We start from the raw sequence: 24,316 nt of genomic DNA on the forward strand, positions 1-24,316 counted from the left end.
AAAGTTATATGACACATAAAAAGCTTCTAAATCTCAAAAGAAAAATATTTTTCTCCATTCTGATTCTAAAAAGAAAATTTTAAATAAACAGCACAGATAATCTAAATAAATCAGTTGGCTGGTCAGATTATGAAGAGTACCATACAACAATCATTCTAGAGAATTCTTGAGAAACCAATACACCAATCTAAATAATTATGAAATTCATAAAATTAAAATACCCGTAGAATCATAACCTCTGAGTAGTATATGTTATGTTAGCGCAGCAGCGAAGGGTGGAGATAGGCTGTTAAGATCCGACATCGATAGTGCACTCTAAGCTTTTCAGTTATACGTATTTTTGTTTTCATCCTCTGCTCATTGTATTAACGGCCCACATGCTCAGCGTAGGTCAAAATGGAGCTTTTATGGTATATTCAGAGCATAACCCTGGATATTCCTTAAACGTTGTAGATAATCTATTTATATAATTTTGAAGCCTTATTATCGTTTATATTTATTTTAAACATTCGATGACTGCATAAAGTATTTTTATTACATAAAATAGTATTCTTTAAACCTCTCGCTCTAATGTTTTAGAATATAGTCATATTTCGGTACATCCATGTGCAGTGGTGTTAATAATATTTTTTAGATTTATTAATTTTTAAACGCATTTGCAAAACCATTAGTAAAATTAATGTAAAAATTATATAGTGACATAGGTATTTACGTAACAAAATTATATTTAATAATCTTTGTGATCCCAAATTTGACAAAAATTGGGCTTTTTATTATTAAAAAAAGAGCACGATTAACACATTTGAAGATAATTCTAAAAATACTAATTATAAGTTATGTCTTTGAACATTCAAATGTGATAAACATCCTACGAATAATGTTTGCTATATGATAATTATTGACCTAAGAATAGGGTAGTATTTTTTTGAAATACGCCATTTCTATTGGCATTTCCCAGTGGCTAAGCCACAACATACGGCTGTAGCCATAACCATAACCTAACCTAACTGAGAAAAAATATTTTTTTAAAACACGGTACATATTCAAACACGCGCGTTACCATGATCTTACTTCCTAATCGTTTGTAAATTTATGGCTACAGCCGTATGACTGAGAAAGTTTCCCTATTGATGTCGGATCTTAACAGCCTATCTCAACTCTTCGCCACTGATGTAAGGCTACATGGCATGCTCTTGGTTAAAACATATATATATATATCTTCGATTCGAAGCGTCGTTGTTTATCCAAGCAGTGAAGCAATCAATGGAGAAGAAAAACGAAGTATTGTGACACCGCCGCGCCGAGGTTTCTAGAATTCACACAATTCGATGTTCAATAGAGATTTTGACAAAAAAATGTATGTACTTATACAATCTCGTATGTATTTTCGTGTGTGCCAGCAGTATAGTAAAGAATTTATGCACAAGTATTTTTATCTGTATGACCGATTTAATTATTTTATAATATTGTTAGTGAGCGGCATAAGTAGGTACAATTAATGTTGTCGACAGTTCACTGACACCTTACTTATTACCATTATTATGCAAGTAAATAAGCACACGGTTCAAAATCGAACTGCATTGATAACAATTTGCCGGTGAAAGCACACGATAACTTATTTAGGTAAATGTTAGAATATGATACGAAATATGTTCACATATTGTAAATTGCAATAAATTATAACATGGCGGGTTATTGACAACTGATATTATAAAGATGGGATTTTAAATACAACATAGTTTTATTGACCTTTTTCATAAAGAGTAAGAAATTGAAAATGCCTTGTTTTTCAAAAAAAGTATCTAATACTAAAATTGTAAATACTTGGGTAGCATATAATATAAAATCATAGGAGATTAAATAAATTATTTACCATTCTCTGTGTATCAATGCATTCTAGTGGCATTATTTCTTACGAGTGTTGGGAATTCGCCATTTATTTTACTCATCCTATATTCAGAGAATTAATTAAAATAAATCGCAATGTGCTTATTTAATATTCCACCTGGTTTTAATAATAAACAGGACTGGTTTCGACCGCTTCAGAAGGACATCGTCAACTAGTTTTCTTAAAATTTAGATAGTTAATAAATGCGTATTCATTATAATTATATTTAAGCTATTTTTTTGTTTACCATCAGGGATTTCTTATGTTAGTGCAGCACTCAAGAGAATATTTTACGAGCTGGAGTACTCGATAATTTTTAAAACGTGTTCGATTTTTCTATTGTATAGGTACTTACCATGTGCTTCGTATTAAAGTTTATGAAAAAATGTGTAATGTAAATGAATTCAATATATTCTTAATAATTCAAATACCAGAACGCGATAAATTTGTCTTTTGTAAGCAGCGTTTCAGTTCATTTCGAGTCCTGTAGTTAATGAATATTAATTGCTTACTAATTTTTGATTATTTTTTGAATTTCTCATAACTTTTATATGGCTTAAGTACCTAAACACGATTGTTAATATTTTTTGAAAATGTAAGTAAATTGAATTGAACTATGTTTATTAGTGAGTTTCTTAGAATTTCATTAAATTATTGTTCATATCTTCAATAAATAATTTGCTGTTAAAATTTATTATTGTAAATATCTATATTATTGTAAATTATCTACCAGTGGACGATGTCCCTCTTTATCAGGCGAAACCGGTCCTGTTTATTATGACAGCTTAATCAAATAGTACTACTACATAGTACAAATTGTGTTTTATTTTATATAATATAATGTACTTCAAAAACTTTTACATATTCTATATCCAAATATGCCTAGGTACCTACGAGCAAGTGTTTTTTTTTTTTTTAACAAAAACCCACAGTCAGTACCTATATACATTATTATGACGGAATTGCGGGTGATCATTATACCTATCTAAAGGTAGGAGTAAAGAATTGATAGAAAATAAATAATACCACTGGTGCAACTGGAAGATGAGCACCCTCTGGCTTGAATCCTTCGTGATCAGCTGTGTACTCGACGGCGTAGACAACGCCATCTGGGCCGGTGTAGCTGTAAGAACCCCGAACGATGACGTAAGCCTTGTCGGGGTCACCAGCGTTCACGACTTCAGACAATTCTTTACGCTTAATGCCATCGGATGTTTCAAAGCTGGAAATAATAAAAACGTTTTTACGATAACAAAAATAAATATTTCTTTAAATGAAGCACTGAGTATATCGTGATTTGGTTGCATTCGATTTTTAGAATGTCACCGTGTAGTTTTACTACTTCTGTGCTCTATGGTTGTTGTGCAAGCTATTCTTTAACTAATGTGTGTCGAAAAGTGTTAGCCTTAACTGACAGCCAATGCTGTTTAGAGTTAAAAGGGTTAAAGAGGCACTGGTTTCGACCTGAAATGAAATATTGGATATAAGTTTTTGATAAAACAGTCAGAAACCATGGTGATTTTTAGCATAGCCCAACGTCTATATTAATATTGTCAGACTTCCGGCGCATTTTAATGGCCTCTTTTACAAATGAAGTTCTCGAAGTCAAATTTCTCAGTTACCACTGACAGACACTGTGTAGTCAGCGTAGTGTTTTAACTGACATGCTTTACTGTGTTCACGCACACGCTTTTTAATTGCCTGCAAGGTCTGGAATATATATTTTATTTCGTTAAATTTCTAAATGATATTTGTCCTTTGAACTTTTAACCCTTTCGTAATATATCACAAGGTTTAGGTTTTCCACAGTAGGTCATACAATGAGATTATACATTAGGAGGGAGTGTATTACCACTAGTCTTATATAGTATTATATCTAGCGTCGCAATTAATTACCAAACATTAAATAGAATAATAGAAAATATGATTAAAAACAGTTATAAAATGAGCATTCGTTGAACACGTTCAGCTAAAAGTGTAGCGGAGATTTTTTAATAGATACTTTATAGTACATATTAATGTATAAAACATATATTTTATATATATTTTCATGAACATAATCATAGAAATATATAATATATGTAATAATAAGGTGAAAGCGTTACTATTTAATATCAAATAAGTTTATTTTTATGCAGTTTCATAGAGTTTACATTTGAAACCCATGCATACTGCACTACGTCAAGTGCAAACTTTAGTTTCAGTTTTTTGAGCAAAACAGAAATCGATTTTACATACATTTTTATTCAATGTTAGGAATCGTTATTTCAATTTTACCGATATATGTCATTGTAAGTTGTGGTTGTTGGATATAATTTGTAATCAAACGACACAAGCCGGAGATTATTTATATTAATTATTATATGAGCTGGATTTTAACAGCTAAATTAAAATTCAGTTTTAACCACAAATATTTAGGTATTAGATTTTGATTGGGGAAAAAATATTACTGGATTCTACAAGGTGAATTGATGATTATTTATGATAAGCGCTCGAAATGGAAAATTTTGCGAACCGCAGCGCTCGTTAATTTTCTGAAAATAATATTAACATAGTTATCTAATTTTATATGTGTTTTATAAAAAATAAGTGTGTTAGATTTTTTCGTTATATAGTCATTCTAGCCCAAACTGTAAAATTATTTTTTCCACGAGATGGAGCGACAATGTTGCCGATTTTACAACCCGTGGATTTGGATGAAAATATAAAGAAGAAACTATTAAATATTTCAAAAATATTTTCAATAATTATAAAAATCAGTTGCAGGTATATGAGTATTATATCTTTTTTTATTATTAAGTAGAAAATCATGCATTTAAGGGTTAAAAGTGTTTTAAGATGTGTCTATCTAAAAACATTAATAAGGAAATGATTTTTTTTTAATTCAAAGATAAAAATTTAATTTAAAAAAAAATGTATTTTATCATTAAAATGTAGTTTATTAAGTTTTTCGAAGATCATACAAAGATTTTTGAAGAATTGGTTTTAATGTAAGTAATTATTTCATATATCATTAAACATATAGATTATTCTAAAAAATAAAAACGTATAGGTACCAATAATATAGATGAGATAATAATATGTGCTTTTTCACTGATATTGAGTTGATATTCGGTATTGTATCCACACTGCATTTCTGTTCACATTTAAATAATGTAGTTGTTTCTGCCATCTTCATTGTGGGCAGATAAAATTAACATTCTTAACACAAAATGTAAAAAAACTATCGAAAACGCTATTAGGAGAGCGGTGACATACAAAACCGTTCGCAGATGCTATCAAATAATTATACGCGTTATGTAATAAATGCCAAAGTTGAAATACCTACATAATAATTATTTTTCAAAGGTTAAAGTGTATTCACATGCATTTTGAATAATATTACGAAAATAGCAAATAATATGTTGATATAATAGTAGTTTGTCCGGCAGGATGGGTTGACCGTGAGGTATGATGTGTATTAGAACCAGAGCTGTTAGCCCCAATTTTATAATATAAGGTTCGGTTTTAGTAGAAAAATCGAATGTGTGGTTCTAGAATTTGGTTTCGGTTTTATATAAACCCATATTTTTAGTTATAGGTATACCTATCAAGGATATTTTGTTTTGTTTTGAAATCTCAAAAAGGATGTTTAGTATTGTTTCATGAAATCCTTATCAAGTGGAGCATATGAACACTACAATTTGTAGGCATTCAACAATGCTTGTGAAACAGGCAAAACATTGCGTCTGAATCTATAATAATATATATTTTACTATTGTTTGGACTAACTGACTTCAGCCTAAGTGGGTATATTATTACAAATAGGTAATATGAAAATAATGAAACCGTAGAAATCCCGTAATTTTAAGAAGTAGCGGTTGCATTTCGAGGTTCTCAAGATTCCGAATAAAGAGTTCCTGTACCAGTTTAGATTCAGGTTATAAATTAATTAAGAGGTTCTCGGGGTTCTAGGGTTCGATTTTTAGGAACTTTTATAGAATTATAATAAGTGGGTAAACAATTTATATATGTCGAGTCGAAAAATGTTTTTTTTAATAAGTAAGTTTGTAGTAGGTAAAGATAAATATTTTCTTTTGCATAAATGGGTGGCTTCGTTATTTATGTCATAATCTTCCATAGGTAATTCGCGACTCAGTAGTGGTTTTAGGTACGTGTATGCCCAATGAACTGACAGGTTTGGAGGCTCTATCGCAAAATTCTTGACTATGCATGCGGTAAACCAACGGTGTAAATTAAAACAAACGTTTAGTTGTCAGTATTTTTTCACTTTTACACTCATATTGTGAAAAATATGTGACTTTTTACGATTTTGGAACTTTTTGATGAAAGTACCGTCACTGTATTGATCGTTACGCACATTGCACTATTTGTTATTATGAACTTACTCAAAATTGTAATTTCCGTCACCGACATTATTGCTGTTGTAATGGAGAATCGTTGGAGTTTCAACGGGTCCTGCAGCAGCAAACGCGCATGCAAGACACAAACCCAACAGGACCAACTGAAACAATTGTTATATTTTTATTATTATAAAATAATATCATTGTACAAATCCGGGAATACAATATAAAAGGGAGATTATTTTTGTTGACTTTAAAGATCTTGAAGTGCCACATTAAGGTGAGCGATGGCTTCTTAAAATAATCTCGTAGGTAGGTACCTACATCGTTATCACTACTTGAACACTTAATTAACAGTGAATAAGTACATAATCTAAGAATGATGTATATTGGGATTTGCTATTCCGGGATTAAGAATGCTGAAATAACCAACATTTGAAAATATTTTTTAAAATTTTTCCTTTTTTGTGAAAAAATAGCATATTTTCGTAAACTTAATTTTAACTAAGTACTTATATAAAAATAGTAGAGTGGTGTTAATTGTGTTTAAGATAAATCTTTATTTATTTATAACTAACAGAATATTATCGGCTTGATCTTATTTGAACATTTAATTTATCTACTATTTAGGTATACTTACCTATTTACCCATCAAACTAGTTTTTAGTCCTGGACTCTATATCAATAGCAATGCAGCTAACAATCCGATACATCCATTGGATTATCCTGGCAGGTTCCGTTTTCGATTACATTTTAATATAGCTACCTAATATAAAAATGGTTTCATACATTTTCATGCAAGTACCTACCTACATATGAATGAGTGAATTATAAGGCCTAGTTTAGGCCAATATACATCAGCTGTCTTTAAACAAAAATCACTGTTTTAATCCTGTTTACAAACGTTTTATAAATAACATTTGAAATATTTAAATATAAATGTTGTTTTGTATTTTGTCGACGATGGAAAACAAATGCAAATATCCCACAACAAATCAGCATGTTTGACCATTTAACGCGTGGTCTTGTGAATGTTTTTTTGATTAACACGCGCAAATTTGTACGATGTGAACCGTGAAAACTATATTTAATTACATAACAATGTGTGGATGTTTAGTTTCGCAAAGTTAAGTAAATTATAGTGCAGCTGTAAAAGATTTTCAAATAATTGTATAATTTGTTTGCGGACATTCCTATTATGTACTTTAGTTTAAATTGTGATCTAAATATACCTAATAGATATTAAAAATATCATCTAAAATATCACCACCCTGACTCAGTAGTTAATAATGAAAACCACAAAGTTTTTGATACACTTAAATTAAAATGAGTAGGCATAGGTAAGTACCGAATTTAGATGATAATACAATATTATTATCACGAATATTTATTGTTGATAAAACCACAATTACACAAAATTAGTAAACATATATAATAGCTTAATAATTTAGTATGTACTTACAAGTTTCATGATTTTATTGAAATGCACGTTATACTGAAATACGAGCTTGACGCGGTAGGCTATCCTGACTAAATGATGCCGGACAAAAGTTGCTAGCAATTTTATACTGTGTTAAAACATCACATTAAGTGTAAATACGTAATAGTAATATACTAACATGTATTATAATAATAAGCAGTTATTATGTAAAAAAAACACATTTTGCAAAAATATTATATTATATTGTTTTGGAAATAAATTTAATGTCATCGATTGCCGAAAAAACGGATAGAGAATAATCACCAGCTGCATATTTAATTCACAGAAATCACGATATAAATTATTTAATATAGTAATTTAATTACGCTTAAAATTACAATATAATCCACAATGGTTAATTAATTTACTATGCTGATAGAAATATATTTTTTGATGGAAATTGAATGTATGAGTAGCAGTGACGTCCCTAGGCAAAGTGCCGCCCTAAAGCAGACTTAAAATGCCGCCCTCTTTAATTTTAGTATTAAATTGTCTGAATATGCATTGGGTACCTACCTACTTACATGGTTACCTATTATACTATCATCTATCTTAAACAGACAAATACATAAAAAAATCTTTAAATTGACGTACATACCCTACTAATAATTATAGCATTTCCACGAAACTTAAAATAGACTTAAAATGGTGGTTTTTTATTGTATGGTATTAAGATATGATAACCGTTATGTTGTAATTGTTTAAAAATAAGATGTCTTTCTAATGAAGCGACAACATCGTCTGTTTTGCGGAAAACCGCTACTGATTTCAAAAGTTGTGATAATTGTATTCGTGGTTCTTTATAATGTGCCGCTTCTATGCAACGCGTGATCTGTCTACCTCCACGAGACGTCACTGATGAGTAATCTGTTACCCATTGCGTGGATCAGATTATACCATTTTACGTTTCTGATCGATGGGGCACGGGTTCTAAAGTGCAGCTGAGTAAAATTCTTTTTTTGTTGTTTTCATTAGACCATTTATTGTATTCCGGACAGGAGCCCAAAATGTTTATGGAATGGATGACAAATTCTCGTAAAAATCTGCATACATTCAAGTTGTAGAGGTATATACAAAACGTGTGCGCTATCTTGACATAGAAACGGTGTTTGACCTCAGATATTAGATTGGGTAAATAAAGTTTAATATATTATTTTATTGTAGAAATATTAGCAGTTTTTGAAAGAGTTTAAATAATCTTTCAATACAATGGTAGTTAAGTCGGTAATTTATTTGATTAAATCACACGCCCGCAATCTCAAAAGACATGTATTCAAATCCCATATGAGGGTTTTCCAAGTTATGTATGTCCAATAATAGAGTAGTCAATTAATAAATAAGATGGTACCTTAAAAAAGTTAGTATATATCAACATCAAACTAAGAAGAAGCTATGGTGGACTGCATAGAAAAACATCCGTAGGTATATTATATCTACTTACTTATTCATATCATTTGCCTTATTGCTAAAAATCAGGACTATTATGTAGCGGGCCCACAAAATTAAATAAGTTTTTTATACTATTCTCCTTGCTCTTTTGTTTATGAAAACACTTATTAGTTATTTTAAATCTAGTATTTTTATTACTGAAGATTCTATTGTTATTAAAACAAGTGAACTTAATCTAACGGTGTTCCATAAATAATTTTGAAATCATGCCAATTTCTAGATCCTCAGTTTTAATTGATATCAATATTATATCTACGACCTGTCTACTTTTGCCCGGCTTGGTGCGGAGGCAGCGGCTTCCTCTGCAATTAATGTTTTTTTAAGGAATTTTTTAAAACTATTTTTTGGCAAGCTCTTGGCAGTTTAGGAGCACTGGGATATGGTTTCTATAGCTATATGATAAATGCGGCTCTGCTGAAATGGTGTACCTATTACTAAAATAACAGGCGTTACCAACAATCTATTTCTATTTGTAGCAATCGTGACATAATCTGGTTTTAGTAATTTTGTTAATTCAGTTGTTAATGTCGCTGAACTGAACGGAAGATGCCCTCGTAATCTCTTTCCTTTGATGATCAATTTCATCTGCAGGTCGCTAAGATCTCTTCTAACCACGTAACTGAAGACTGTAGAACACATTTCTTGCAAATGGCTTATAGGCGTTCTCAGTTACGTCCCATGGGGATAGGCAGGTCACGTGTGCATATGGGCGGCCCACTATAAAGGGCGGAAAGAACGCATAAAAATATCAGACCTTTTGAGAGTAATGACGGTTTTACACCAAGCAGACGATATTGTCACTTCATTAGAAAGTATTGACATCTTAATGTTTAAAGAATACCTAATCAAAGATTGAAACACTATTGTTTACATAACGATTGCTGTATTGTAATATCCATTGTTATACATATTATAATGGCGATTTGTCGGACGGAAAAACAATCACAAGTGTGTCTCCAAACCTGTCAGCGCCACAGACCTCCGCATGCCTAAAACCACCACTGTTTGAGAGTACCTATGTTTCACTGGATAGCGTTCTCAATAGATGGCATGTATGTAGATTTTTATGTTTAATATAGCCAAAAGTAAATAATAAAATAGTTATGTAGGTACCTGATAAATTTTCAGACAATAATTAAAAATTAAAAATGAAAAGGGACGGCATTCTAAGTGTGCCTCAAGGCGGCACTTTGCCTAGGGACGTCACTGGATATTATTTGATGCAACCTCTTTCAATAAAAATAAAAATGTGATAAATGTTTATCGGTTGTCATATTATATTTAACATATTTACACAAGGCCTTTTACATCGTGAGGATTCACATGCTATACAACGTAGAAGAAATTACGGTTTTTACATATATTATAAAAGGCAACAAGGTTTTAATTTGGTACGACGTTTCTATTAGATGCGACCATCAATGCATTTTCTTAATTTTGTAAAAGAAATCATTATAACAGTAGTTTAAAAAAACGGAATGTGAAAAAATGTTACTACACTTTTGTAGACATAGTTAATTAAAAAACCTGCCTTTCGTTCAATGCCGAGATTTCAAGGTGCTTCAGTTGCTCTCAACGACTTGGATGCGCCATCAAGGCAGACATCTCCTTTCTCTTTAGCATACTATTGTACGAACAAAAAACATCTTCTTTAATATTCAATAAAAAAAAACTTCATTCATATATTTTTCGTCATTCTATGATTGACTTATTTTAAACACAGATATGATATAACTACTAATATAGGTACCTACAGAAAAAATATTATTCCAGAAACATGTAGTACCTATATTTTTATAAAACTATAAAATTCAATGATTTACATATTTGATAAAGTGGGTAGGCTACCCATCGGAGGCTATTTTGTAAGAATTAACAGTAACTATTAGCCGAAATGAATAACAGACCAGACGGTCACAGATCGATTGGTAGAGCCAAACTTTGGTATTAGAACAGTTTTAGCAGAACCGAATTTACTATAAAGCTAAAAAGGCTAAAACTTAGGGCCCCCCGAAATGGTAAGAGCCTCGGAATATGAAAAAAAAATCTTGAACCATTCTTCAAGCGAAGGAAGCAGCTACCTCCCGCTCCAATCCCAACAAAAGTAGGAAGGTAATTTTACATTATTGACATCAATTGCAGCAAGATATATGCCACCAGAAGAAATTTAAATCAGATAGTTAAAAGTACACAAAAATTGTGAGTGAATTAAATAACTTTATTATTGAGGAAGGCCCATTTCGCATTTAAGTTTGTTATTTTTGCAACGTGAGCATGCATAATAAAAACTACAATTAAATGATATAGTTTGGCAACATGCATCAATGGAATTATTCCGTCATTTGACCGATAAAATTTACACGTTGCAATTAAATTATTTAATTGGAATACGTTGGGTTTTTGGGACCCCCCAATATGTAGCCCCTTCAAAAGTAAATCGAGCACTGGGTTTCAGTAAGAATGCTAGAGAGGTCTTGTAGTAGGCTTGGACTCGCCATGGTTGTTATGTCACAGATAATAATGACGATATGCTAGGCATTATGAAGAAGAAGCCTAACAAAAGTGGCAGACATCTTGAAGTGTATTGCCCAGTGGTACGGCTTACACATTCAATATTTTCTGTTTATAAGTAGGTAGTAGTGGCGAAGGGTGGAGGTAGGCTGTTAAGACCCGCCATAAATAGTGAACACTAAACTTTGTCAGCCATACGTATTTATTTTCATTGAACTAAGACTACAATTTACAGATGGTGTTGGTTAGTTTTTAAACCCTGCGAAAACTAAGCCATAATAGATAATAGTGAAAAAATACTCGTCTATCTATAAAATATCTAAAATTACGCCATTAAATCATATATAATTTTGGATATTTTATAGATAAAATAATATTTTTTTATCTATTATTGTTTAGTTTAGGAATTCAAACAACTTAACTAACAACGTGTGTAATATGTATTCCTAATTTAACTAAAACTAATAAGTATGAATGAAAAAGTGTGCACAATTTTGTCGGATCACCCAAAGTATACCAAAACTATTATGGAAGGTAGGTATAATAGATAAGTGGGTAGGTACATAAAAATGTGTCATTGATAACTTCAAAGTGCTTGGATTCTAACTAGACAGAGTTATAAGAATTTTGTAAATTACCACAGTTAATGGCGATGCCACGACCAAAGATGATCTACGACCTACGTAAAACCACGACGTTTTTAGTGAGGTTTAATAAGTAATTGGTAGCCATAGAAATTTTTAATATTTTGTATGTGGTGCATTGAAAGAGGCGGCCATACAATTTTATTTATAGTCGCCATTTTTGGAAGTCTATTCTGACATTGTGTTTGAGAACTGGTGTTTGTGATTGTTCTTGTAATTATTATACATACCAAATGATGGTTCATTGCAAACTTAACTTGTTCCATGCTAATAACACTAATGAAACGTATTCTAATCGCAGCATACTTCTGAAAAATGTATGTAATTTTAACTCGTTCACAGATGCTAAGAATAGATTGCAACGTTTGCTAAATGAATTTAAAATTCAAAATCACATACGAGTAAGTATTGGTAAATTTTTTCAGTTTCATTTTCATATAATTATGCTTCGTAGGTACATAAGACATATAAAAAAGATTTTCAACATAGATAGGAAATCTACTTAAATAATATTAAGAATATAATGTCTGTACACGTTAAGCTGTCCATATTACATATTGCTGCTTACATACTGTAGTTTAAGTGCTAGAAGATATCAATATTTGGCCACGTATTTTTTTCGACTAATACGTGGTGTGAATGAGAACTCTGCCATTCTTGGTAATATTGACTTGTGTGTCCCTGATAACTATCTTAGAAATCGGGAGCATCAGTTGTTTGTTCTCCCGAGGAGCAGAACTAACCTGCCATTGGTGATGCCAATTGGGAGGGCAATAACTCTGTTCAACCAAATTGCTTCGGATATTGATATATTCCATCTACGTTAGAATGAGTATAGGTGGACGTTATTTTATAAATTCTTAAAATAGGGTCTGCTTAACTCATCCGGTGTACTTCCTTGTACCTATATACTTCATATTTTTTGTATTTACACATTTATACTGTAGAATAACTTAATATTGAATAATTACAGTATTACATAATACTGTTTTAATAATATTTATTTGTTTCTAAATGTCATGTTGTGAATGTCTTAAACTTATAATTTGTAATGTCCACAATATGTAAAATAAATTAAAATTGAAATTGAAATGAAAAGTTTACAATATTAAGCCTGATTATTATGTCATCTAAAATTCAAAAAAAATATATGTTTAGCATATGAATAGTGTATCAATAATACGTATACATCAGTCTGGTAAAATATATGTGTGTTAATTGGATTCAAAATTACAAAGAAAACATTATTTAGAATACTGCCATTTCTGAGAAATAGTCATATCACGAACTGTCAAAAGAATATATTTACGAAACAACGAAAAAAATAATAAGGAAATAATAACATCAAGAAGTATAGAAATGTCCATGAATAAACAAAGAATTATCAATTATATAATTTACTCTTGAGCGTAATGTAATAGAAAGTATATATTTAACATCTTATTTAGATAAAATTAAGTATGTCAATATAAGGGTCATAGGTGGAACATTACTAACAATATACTAAAATACGTATGGTTATGCAATAGGGATAAAGATACCTATCTAATAAATATACAAAGATAACTGGATAGGTATGTATATTTGTTTAATTTTATATATAATTTATAGAAAGTTTTGAGTAATATTTTTTGTAAGCTCTTTCGTTTGGTGACTATAAACTCTTGAAATAATGAAAGTATTTGATGGTTAGTTTTTTTTACAACTTAGGTACCATTGTAGTTTCTATTATCGGTTTATAAGGATAAATTAATGTTTCAAACTCTTCTAATAAAAATATTTATCAATGATTCTGCATATCTATTCACAGTTCATGGTATGCCAGTTACATTACATTACATACATGACAGTATACGTCAAGCACGAAGATTCTAATTAATATGGAAGTTTAGGTTAGAAAAAATTCAATATAAATTTCAGTATATTGTCTATATACAATTAATTCCATGGTGTAAGATCAGTTGCTTCGTATTTATTTCAAAACGTGAGCTCACAATACTAATTTGAAATCTAATTATTGGGTCAAAAGTTTAATTGAAGAAATACATACAAGACAACAATTATAAATAATCGTAGTTGTAACAATTAATGTACATAATGTAATGTTAAAATAATTTATTTTAACGTTCTTTGGTTATTTACTAATGTGTCCGTATACTATGGTTTAATGAAATATAGAAATCATTTGCTATTTTTTGAATTTTCAGACGCATCTTTTGCTTGTCACTCTATTGTTTTAAGATTTAAGAGAGAAACATTGTTTTTTTATTTTTTTTTATTTTTTGGCATATTACAATAAGTATAAGTAATTAACTCATAGTTATTATTTTCCAATAGTTTTCCGATAAATTGCATAGTTTTCACGTAACATAGAATTATATTTGATTATTTTGTATTATTTTTGTAGCTGAGGTATTCTATTTTACTTATAAGTTGCAATTATTACGAAACTTTATATTATTTGAATAGTAAAATAAAATATAGAAACCAACCGACCTCGTAATAAATAAGTCTGTTTAACCAAATAGGATCCAAGCCTGCTAACCACAAGGGTCATCTTTCACGTTTTTATAAAAAAAGAAATCCGTAAATCCATTCACATTGTCAGATAGGCCAGCTTTATTTCTTCTACTTTCATTTATCTCAACTCTTTATTTCCATGAACCAATATTTTTAATAAGCAAAATCAGACTTGACAATCCCGATAACCAGTCTTTGTCAAGATCGCTAAAATCAACCATAGTATAAAAAAACTCAAAACTGCTATAAATTAGAATATTAAACATAATATAATAATATGTATACCAATTGTCTGACCGTGGATGTTAGATGGGTACTTGTAAGTTGTACAATGACTCCTTGATCATAGTATAATAATATGTGAATGTGGGGTGATTCCGTCGGTTAGGCCATGTCTTAAAGGACATATACGCCAAGAGTTTTTTCTCTCAATAATTGTACGTCGTTGGACTATGTAGAAAGAGGGCTTGAGTAGTAGAAATATACTACGATATACATGGAGAAATGAGGATGTTTCTGGAGGAGCCAAGTTCCACAGTAAATTGTAATGTCGATGATGATGATTAGCATTTACCACACTTACGTTATGATAAATAAAGCAAATAACCAACATAATATAAATGTCAGAACACTGACACATGAATGAGTAAGTACATAAGAATACCTAAATAAACAGAAATATTAAAATTCTACTTCAAGTTTTACAATATTTTTATTTCAACAGGATGTGTTATGCAAATTAATACCTAATAGTCAGAACAATAATTCAATTGATTTCATATTGTATAACATTATAGACAACAAAAAATGCCAGCACATAGATTGTTTTGTTGATAATATAAACAAAATATTATATATTTGAGAGGCTTGCACTTAAAAGAAAATTTGTATTGGTAAATTAAGGAAGTTAATTGTAAGACTGGTAGAAATAAGTTTACCATGTTTTTCGAACTATAAAATGACGATGATTGTTGATGGGTTTGCAGACTACCATTTCTTCGAATAATGGAAAGCGATTGATTATTTTAAATATTTTGTTGTAAGTATGGTTTAAAATATCGCATTGTGAATTTGGGTATACGGTCAAATAAAAAGTGTCTGGCGGCCAAAAAAAAAAATCACTATTCTGCAAAAAAATACTATATACAAATAAAGGTCCTAGCTATAAATTGAGTTAACTTTGACTTGATGGAGTTCAATTTCACAAAATGATGATATAAATTATATATTTAATGTATATGATACTAAATTGTCATTAAGCATGCATAATATTATAGATATTAAAATTTGAAATATTTGTACTTTTATCGATGGCACAACAGCGTCATCACTTGACGACAATTTGTGATTTATGATTTGTATTATTTTGGCTTATATTATTATGTAGGTATTTGTATTATTATGTAGGTATTAATTTAAAAATAAAATTAAATAAGGAAACACGAAATTTATTTATACATTTAATAAATTCAACTATAAAAAAAATGTTTTACAGAGTTTACTGGCCTCTAGTTTCTTGATATTAAATGACATTGTAATATCATATTCAACATTCTTGCATGATAAATCTACAGCCTTATTACTCACCACCAAAAATAAGACATAAAATATATATTGTGAAAAATTCAAAGATGTCTCTAGTACAATGTAAAAAATATCTATATATCCCATCTGTATGGTTTTTTAAAAACTTTTATGAATTCGCATTATATCATTAACTAGTTTAGATATCCGATTGATGGTGCGTAGAAAAAATATTTATCATAATCGACAAAAATTATGTGACAATTATTATTTATGTCAAAATATACGAACGTTTTAAAAATACACAATATTACATAATTTCTTAATCTTCATCAATTTTCGTCAACTAAATAGATTTCTATTAATTGTGGTTTTATGTTGTTATTTGCATGCTGGGATACATATTAATCGAATTAATTTATTTTTAAAGGACATGCAAAAAGTGTTTATGTCATAATTTTTTAATTTTGTGTTTAAAATTACTATCCAACGAGTGAAAATTTTCACCGCAAAATCGACGTCATACCACCTAGAAAGACGTCACATTCTACAGATATTAAATTTCACGAATTAATATTTTAATGTGTAATAATTTTGCAATCGAATTTAATTGAATTTCAAAGAAAATCAAAGCTTATCAATAGTAAAATTTTATTGTGGAAATTAAAATTATATCGGTTTTTATTTCATCGACAATTGAACAAATACATAATACCTATAGATATATAAAATATTTTATATTCACAAAAACATTTTTATATCTTACAAAAAAAACATAACAATATATTGGTTTATTCATATGGTGTTTATTATAAAAACAAGTCTCAAAAACTTGAAAAATTTTATGTTTCACTCGTGTATCCCTTTTGAATCATATGCTGTAGATATATCAATATAATGCATTATTTTATCTTATTATGCATGAAAGAAGATATTATCATAATACTAGGTACAGGAACGTTACAAGTATCAAGTGAAAGTTTATGATATGGATATTATACTAAAGTAGTTTTATGTGAAACATAAACATCGGTCGTTTTTTGATGGTTTGGTTTCTCGATAAGTATTATAAATTGGTAAATATGTAAGTAATAGCATGGTATTAATTCATTCAAAGAAATTTATCAATTTGTAAGTGATACAATGTCGATGGTGTTAGGGATCAGATACAACTGGCCCAGGATAAGGAGGTTTACTGGAATTTGGTCTCTAACCTTCGATATAAGACCACCAAAAGAAGATTACAATTACGTCCATAACAATAGTTATAGTTAACAATTACTGTGTATTTTCAAGGTTGAATAACAAAATATAGAACATTCAATAAAATTAAAAATTGTAAATATTGCAAACCTGGTCAGAACTTTTAATACCAGAATCACGGCATTAGTATATCTTTATTTTTTTGCCCAAAAATCCAAATTAAATGTTCTAATTTTTGAAACTTTTTGAAATTCTAAATCTAATTTTTTCCTAAATCCAAATTTAGGCAAAAATAAGTAAAATTTTACTAATTTTTATTAGAGTTTGCCGATATAATCTCCTATATATTATTATCCTAAGAGATTTTGGAAAATACGTCAACTTTTTTATTTAAATACCACTTTGTTGATTATTAAAGGAATTCACTTCAATTTTTGGAGTCCCGAATCTACTTCCATTTGAATCGGGCACAATCTGATAAAACTCGACACAATCACAGATAATATATCCGTCACCATACATTTTAGCATCTTGCTGTCCGTCTACCTCAAATTGATTATATTGTCGCTTAATACTTTCTATATAACCGATATTTCACAAATCTTCAAATCTGTAAGCGGCACATTGGCGTGCTACAAGAATTAAATGCATATTTCCTCACTAATTATTACGAAAATATAATCTAAAACCACGTCACTGCTATTTATCTGTCAAACTAATAGACTAATGATTGTCATTTGTTTTCTTTCGCGAGCTACCTAAAACAAGTTCATTTGACGTGTCAGAATTCAAATTTAGGATTTGCAGGAATAATCGAAAAAATGTTACATGTCTCTTAGCATCCATAAATAATAATCAATTTCAATCAAGACATTTATTGTAAGATGAAGATAATTTTAATACTTCTATCAATAAATTGAATAATTTCAGACTTAATAAATAAGAAACTACATTGTATAGGCATATATTACGCTCTTCTCTATATTATAGTAAGTCGACGGTGATCTGACAATAGTATATAATATCTGCAGTTTTGGCTAATTTTAGGTTATTGGTCTATTTTGTACAAAATGGTAACGGATCAAATGGAAATATTATTGTTCTACGAAAAAAATCCTAAAATTCTCAAATTTGACTTGGAAAATGGTGTCTATCTGCATTGAAGTGTCTAAAAACTAAAAAGAAATATTATCTATCTGCTTGATTTATTTTATTATGACATTACAATTTCCATACATCTTTAAATGACTGTTTTAGTACCAATATTAAATCATTTCACTTGAAAAATAAAAATAACACTGATACCGACAAAAACAGTTTTTTGAACCCCCTGAAAAATTGGCTATAAATGTCTGATAGATACTATTGTCAGATCAACCTCGAAGTATCACATACTTCCATATATACTAGATAGGTAGTTATCGTGATTCAGTAATAATTGTATTATTTTTACATTTAGGTAGGTAAATGAAATTGATGTGACGTTTAATACAAGTAGGTAATTAAAAATTAATGATGTTTATATAGTTTATGATAATAATTAATGTATTAATGCATTATGTATTATGCATGCTGTTTGCTTTTTTATCATTCATCACTTATAAGTGAAATATAATGTACTTATAGTGAAATATAGTCAATTATGAAATTTTTATTACACAATTAGGTACAATAATATGTTATTATGCTATTTTTTCCACTTTTGTACATGATAAAAATTATACTTTTTTATTTCCCCACCCAGATATTTTGTTAAATATTATATTTAGCATGTTGGAATTTATTCATTAGTATATTAAGTACTTTAAAGAATTTTAAAATAAAATACCATTTTTGTTCCTAAGCAAAGCATATGGACACACCATTCAGGGTGGTAATTACGAGTATCTTAAAAAACAGTTTGAGAAATAGTTTTTACATTTTTTCAATCTAATGGGATCTTCCCCCATTGAATAAATAAAACGTATTATAACGCAATAATCTAAGTGTATGAAAAATTAGACTATACTGTAGTGGCGATGGGTGGAGGCGGGGTGGATCCACCATAGATAGTACAGACTAAACTTTTTGTTTACATTTAACTAAGACTACAATTTACAAATGGTGTTGATTAGTTCTTAAAATTCAAATTAACCCTGGGAAACCAAGCCATAATACGTATCTGTCCATAAAATATTTAAAATGATGCTATTAAATCATACATCATTTTGGATATTTAATAGATAGAATAATATTTTAACTACTATTGTTTGGTTTAGGCAGGGTTTAATGAATTATAAAAAACTAACCAACAACTACATTAATATATATATATTAATGTATAACGATGGAATTTGAATTTAAATTCTAATGGATTTAATATATAAGATGTTTTGTGATACATTGTCTTGACTTTCAAATTATTAAGTTATTTAGAATAATAATATTATGCACTATAATACTGCTCACGCTTTTCAATTATCTTTGATAGTACCGATCAGTGTTACATTTTTCAAACTGTTTGAAATTGGACCCACTGAAGAAAATTTATTTATTATAAATATTGAGGTGGTGATAAAACTAACTATTTTCACTCCATGTTAGGTTTGGTTTGGTCTAAAAAGAAAGTTGTAAAATCTCATGTCCACCTCTGCGGCACATTTAGTACAGATTTTGTATTTTTACGATAAATGGATGTTAGCCACTCGGTTAACCTATTAGGTCCATACTGGTACAGTTCGGTTATGAGGAATACAGCGGAAAACACATTTGTACACACTGTACCGCAGAATCTTATTAATTGCATTTTTCGACATTTATCCGACTGTCATTTATTTTATCAGCTATCACCATAGACTAATTGGTTGTCACAATAATTCACAATAACAACCATGGACTAAAATATTTTTATTCGAACTTTTATATTCAAAGACAACGTAAACATAATTACTTTTAGGGAGGTAAATTATTAAAAATGACATTGACTATAGGTAATTATTACACAACGTTTATAATATTATTTTATTTTATATTGTAAATATTTTATTACATAATGTAAGTAAAATGCATGCGTGTGTATAAGCAAATAAAATAGTGAATTATGATAATTTTATACCCTAATTATACTATGAGTCGTCTACGTCGTATTATCCATTATTTCCATTTGCGTGGTTATATAGAAGAATTAATATTTGTCACTATGCTTATTTGCATTCCACTACTGGATGAAGGTTGTATCAATAATTCTATTGGTCATATGAACTGCTATATCTATTAAAATTAGTGATATTAATATTTACCTACCCATTTACATCGTCATTATTATCATGAACCAGGATCAATCTACTGCTCGATGAAGGCCTCTCAAAACTAATTCCATTCCTATTTAATATATACATTGCTGCATTTATACAATATTTTAATATAATATATTCATTTCATCGTTATCATCATTAGACCAGGTCAATCCACTGCTGGATGAGGGCCTCTCTAAGCTAATTCCACTCTTTTTGATCCTATGAATAATCGCTATATAATATACATAATCTACCTATTTATAATGCTATTATCATAATCAGTTTAGATCAATACACTGCTAGACGAAGTCTTTTCCAACCTAATTACTTCCTCTCAGATCTATGTGTTTCTTCTTTTATCAACATTTGTTTCGATATGAACGTCACACAGTGGAAAACATTATATTATCGCTAAAATTTTAATTCAAATTTTGATTTTTTAAATATTATTCTATGGCTACAAGCATTTTTTCAATGAAACAAAATAACTTATTAGTTTAAATTTATTTTTTATATGGCTAACCTTCTTCTATTACCTCAAAGGGATACGCACGAGATTAATATTTACATTATATTCAATCGCAATCAAATTGTCAGCTATTCTGCTAGGTCCAGCAGCCTGGGATGGTATCAGATGACATCCTGAAGGCCAAAATCCATAAAAGACTATACATATGACGCCAAATTTATATCGACAGTAACAACTTACAAATTGTAAAAGTGACAAATTAGCGACATGTCAAGTGGCGCCGTCTCTGCATACTTCACAATTTTATTAAAATCCAATATCATGTCATTAGGACGCCAAGCTGTCTGCAAGACCTAGTGAGACAGACTGGCGAGAGCCAGCTGGCTCAGCTAGTCTCCTATATATTATTATCCTAAGAAATTTTGGAAAACGCACCAATTTTTTTAATTTAAATACCGTTTTGTTGATTTTTAAACTATTTCAATTCATTTTTTAGAGTCCCGAATCTACTTCCATTTGAATCCGGCACAATCTGATAAAACTCGACACAATCACAAATAAAATCGTTTTTAAATCGCGTTTTATATTCGTCACCATACATTTTCGCGTCTTGCTGTCCGTTTAACGCAAATTAATTATAATGTCGCTTAATACTTTCTATATAATCGATATTTCACAAATCACAATGTTAATTCCACAAAACTATTCAAATCTGTAATAAGCGCATTGGTGTTCTATGAGTTTTAACAAGATAAAAATGCACATTTTCTCAATAATTACTATGAAAATATAATCTAAAACTACGTCACTGCTTTTTATCTGTCAAACTAATAGACTAATGATCGTCATTTGTTTTCTTTCGCGAACCGCCTATAACAAGTTTATTTGACATGTCACAATTCAAATTAAGATTTTGCAGGAATAATCGAAAAAATGTGACATTTCTATTAGCACCAATAAATAATCAATTTCAATCAAGACATTTATTGTCAGATGAAGATAATTTTAATACTGCTATCAATACATTGAATAATTTCAGACTTACGAGTTATATAAGAAACTACATTATATTATACATATTACGTTCTTCTCAATATTATAGTAAGTATCACATACTTTCATATAAAATAGATAGTTATCGTGATCAGTAATAATTGTATTATTTTTACATTTAGGTAGGTAAATTAAATTCATGTGACGTTTAATATAAGCAATTGAACATTAATGATGTTTAGGAATATATTTTATAATAATAATTATATATAAAATTACAGTAACATTTCTTCTTCTTTTATATCATTAGTAACTATTATTACTCAATAAATATTAAATTGCAATAATGTTTCTTTTAATAAAGACATAATATATTATGCATGTTGTTTTTGCGTGTTATGCATCTTTGATCACTTCTAAGTGAAATATAATATATTTATACTCAAATATAGTCAATTATGACCTTTTTACGACACAATTAGGTACAATAAGTAAGTACCTGCTACTTTTTCCATTTTTGTAGATGATATAAATATTTTTTTTATTTCCCCACCCAGATAATTTGTTAAATAATAAATTTAACAGGTTGGAATTTATTCATTTAGTAGTATATAGTAAATAAAATACGAATACGAATATAATATAGAATAGATAGAAATACGAATTTGAAAATAAAATACCATTTTTGCTCCTAAGCAAAGCATATGGATATACCCATTCAGTGTGGTAATTACGAGTACCTACCAAAAGACTTATTATGAGAAATAGTTTTTACATTTTTTCAATCTAATGAGATCTTCCCCCATTGAATAAATAAAACGTATTATAACGCAATAATCTAAATATATGAAAAATAAGACTATCCTGCAGTGGCGATGGGTGGAGGTAGGGTGGATCCATCATAGATAGTACAGACTAAACTTTGTTAGTTATACGTATTTGTTTACATTGAACTAAGACTACAATTATTTATAGATGGTGTTTGTTAGTTTTTAAAATTCAATTAATCCCTGGGAAAACTAAGCCATAATACGCATCTGTCTATAAATATTTAAAATTATGCCAATAAATCAAACATCATTTTGGATAGTATTTATCTACATATTCATATCGCCATCATCATCATCATCATCAACCAAGATCAATCCACTGCTGGATGAAGGGTTCCGCAACCTGATTCTACTACTATCGGTTTAACGAATTTTGTGATATTATACCTATTTCTATCGTCCTTATCATCATCATCGACGACATCGATAAAGGTCTCCCATGCCTGATTCTACTCCTTTCTGTCATATGAATTGCTGTATTTATCAAAATCGGTGATATTATATTTATTTACATATTCATATCGTCATCATCATCATCCCAGATCAATCCACTGCTGGATGAAGGGTTCCGCAACCTGATTCTACTACTATCGGTTTAGCGAATTTGTGATATTATACCTATTCTATCGTCCTTATCATCATCGACCTGAACCCATCCACTGCTGGATAAAGGCCTCCCTAACCTGATTCTACTCCTTTCTGTCATTTGAATTGCTGTATTTATCGAAATTGGTGACATTATGTTATATCTATTTATATTGCCCATGAACCTGAATCAATCCACTGGTGGATGAAGGCCTTTCTAAGTTGTTTGTATTTCTGTCGGTCATATGAATTGCTATATTTATCAAAATTGCTGATATTATATTTACCCATTCATAATATCGTCAATATCATCATTAACCAATATCAATCCACTGCTGGATGAAGGTTATCCCAACCTAATTCTACTCTTCTTGGTCATATAAACTGCTATATTTTTTTAAAATTTGTAATTTTATATACATACTTATTTATATCGTCATTATCGTCATCAACCTGTATCAATCCACTGTTGGATGAAGACCTCTTTAAGCTGATTCCACATCTTTAGGTCTTATAAATTCTTATTCTTATCAGAATTGGTCTAGAATAGACTCAGATATAATATGTATTGCTTTATTATTTATCGGCATTTGTCTCGATAT

The 24,316-nt window shown here is 29.5% G+C and overlaps 1 protein-coding gene across 5 annotated transcripts in view; it reads right to left on the reverse strand.

The window, feature by feature from the left end:
• LOC147068139 (flexible cuticle protein 12-like) overlaps nt 1-7,770 on the reverse strand; it is a 23,483-nt gene extending 15,713 nt beyond the window's left edge. For 4 of the 5 annotated variants that reach the window (XM_085953140.1, XM_085953144.1, XM_085953143.1 and 1 more), the window contains exons 1-3: nt 7,694-7,770; nt 6,277-6,392; nt 2,915-3,110 (exon numbers count right to left, since the gene is read on the reverse strand). In XM_085953140.1, the coding sequence (XP_085809266.1) occupies nt 2,915-3,110; nt 6,277-6,392; nt 7,694-7,702 (321 nt within the window). In that variant the 5' untranslated portion in view covers nt 7,703-7,770. Of the gene's footprint in view, nt 1-649; nt 2,028-2,670; nt 3,111-6,276; nt 6,393-7,693 lie in introns of those variants that run through there. The other variant, XR_015071386.1, reaches the window with a different exon arrangement.
• Nucleotides 7,771-24,316: the final 16,546 nt, after the last annotated feature.

The sequence above is a fragment of the Rhyacophila brunnea genome, unplaced genomic scaffold (genome assembly GCF_057557595.1).
Source record: "Rhyacophila brunnea isolate RB1 unplaced genomic scaffold, BYU_Rbru_1.0 scaffold_3, whole genome shotgun sequence".
Lineage (NCBI taxonomy): Eukaryota > Metazoa > Arthropoda > Insecta > Trichoptera > Rhyacophilidae > Rhyacophila > Rhyacophila brunnea.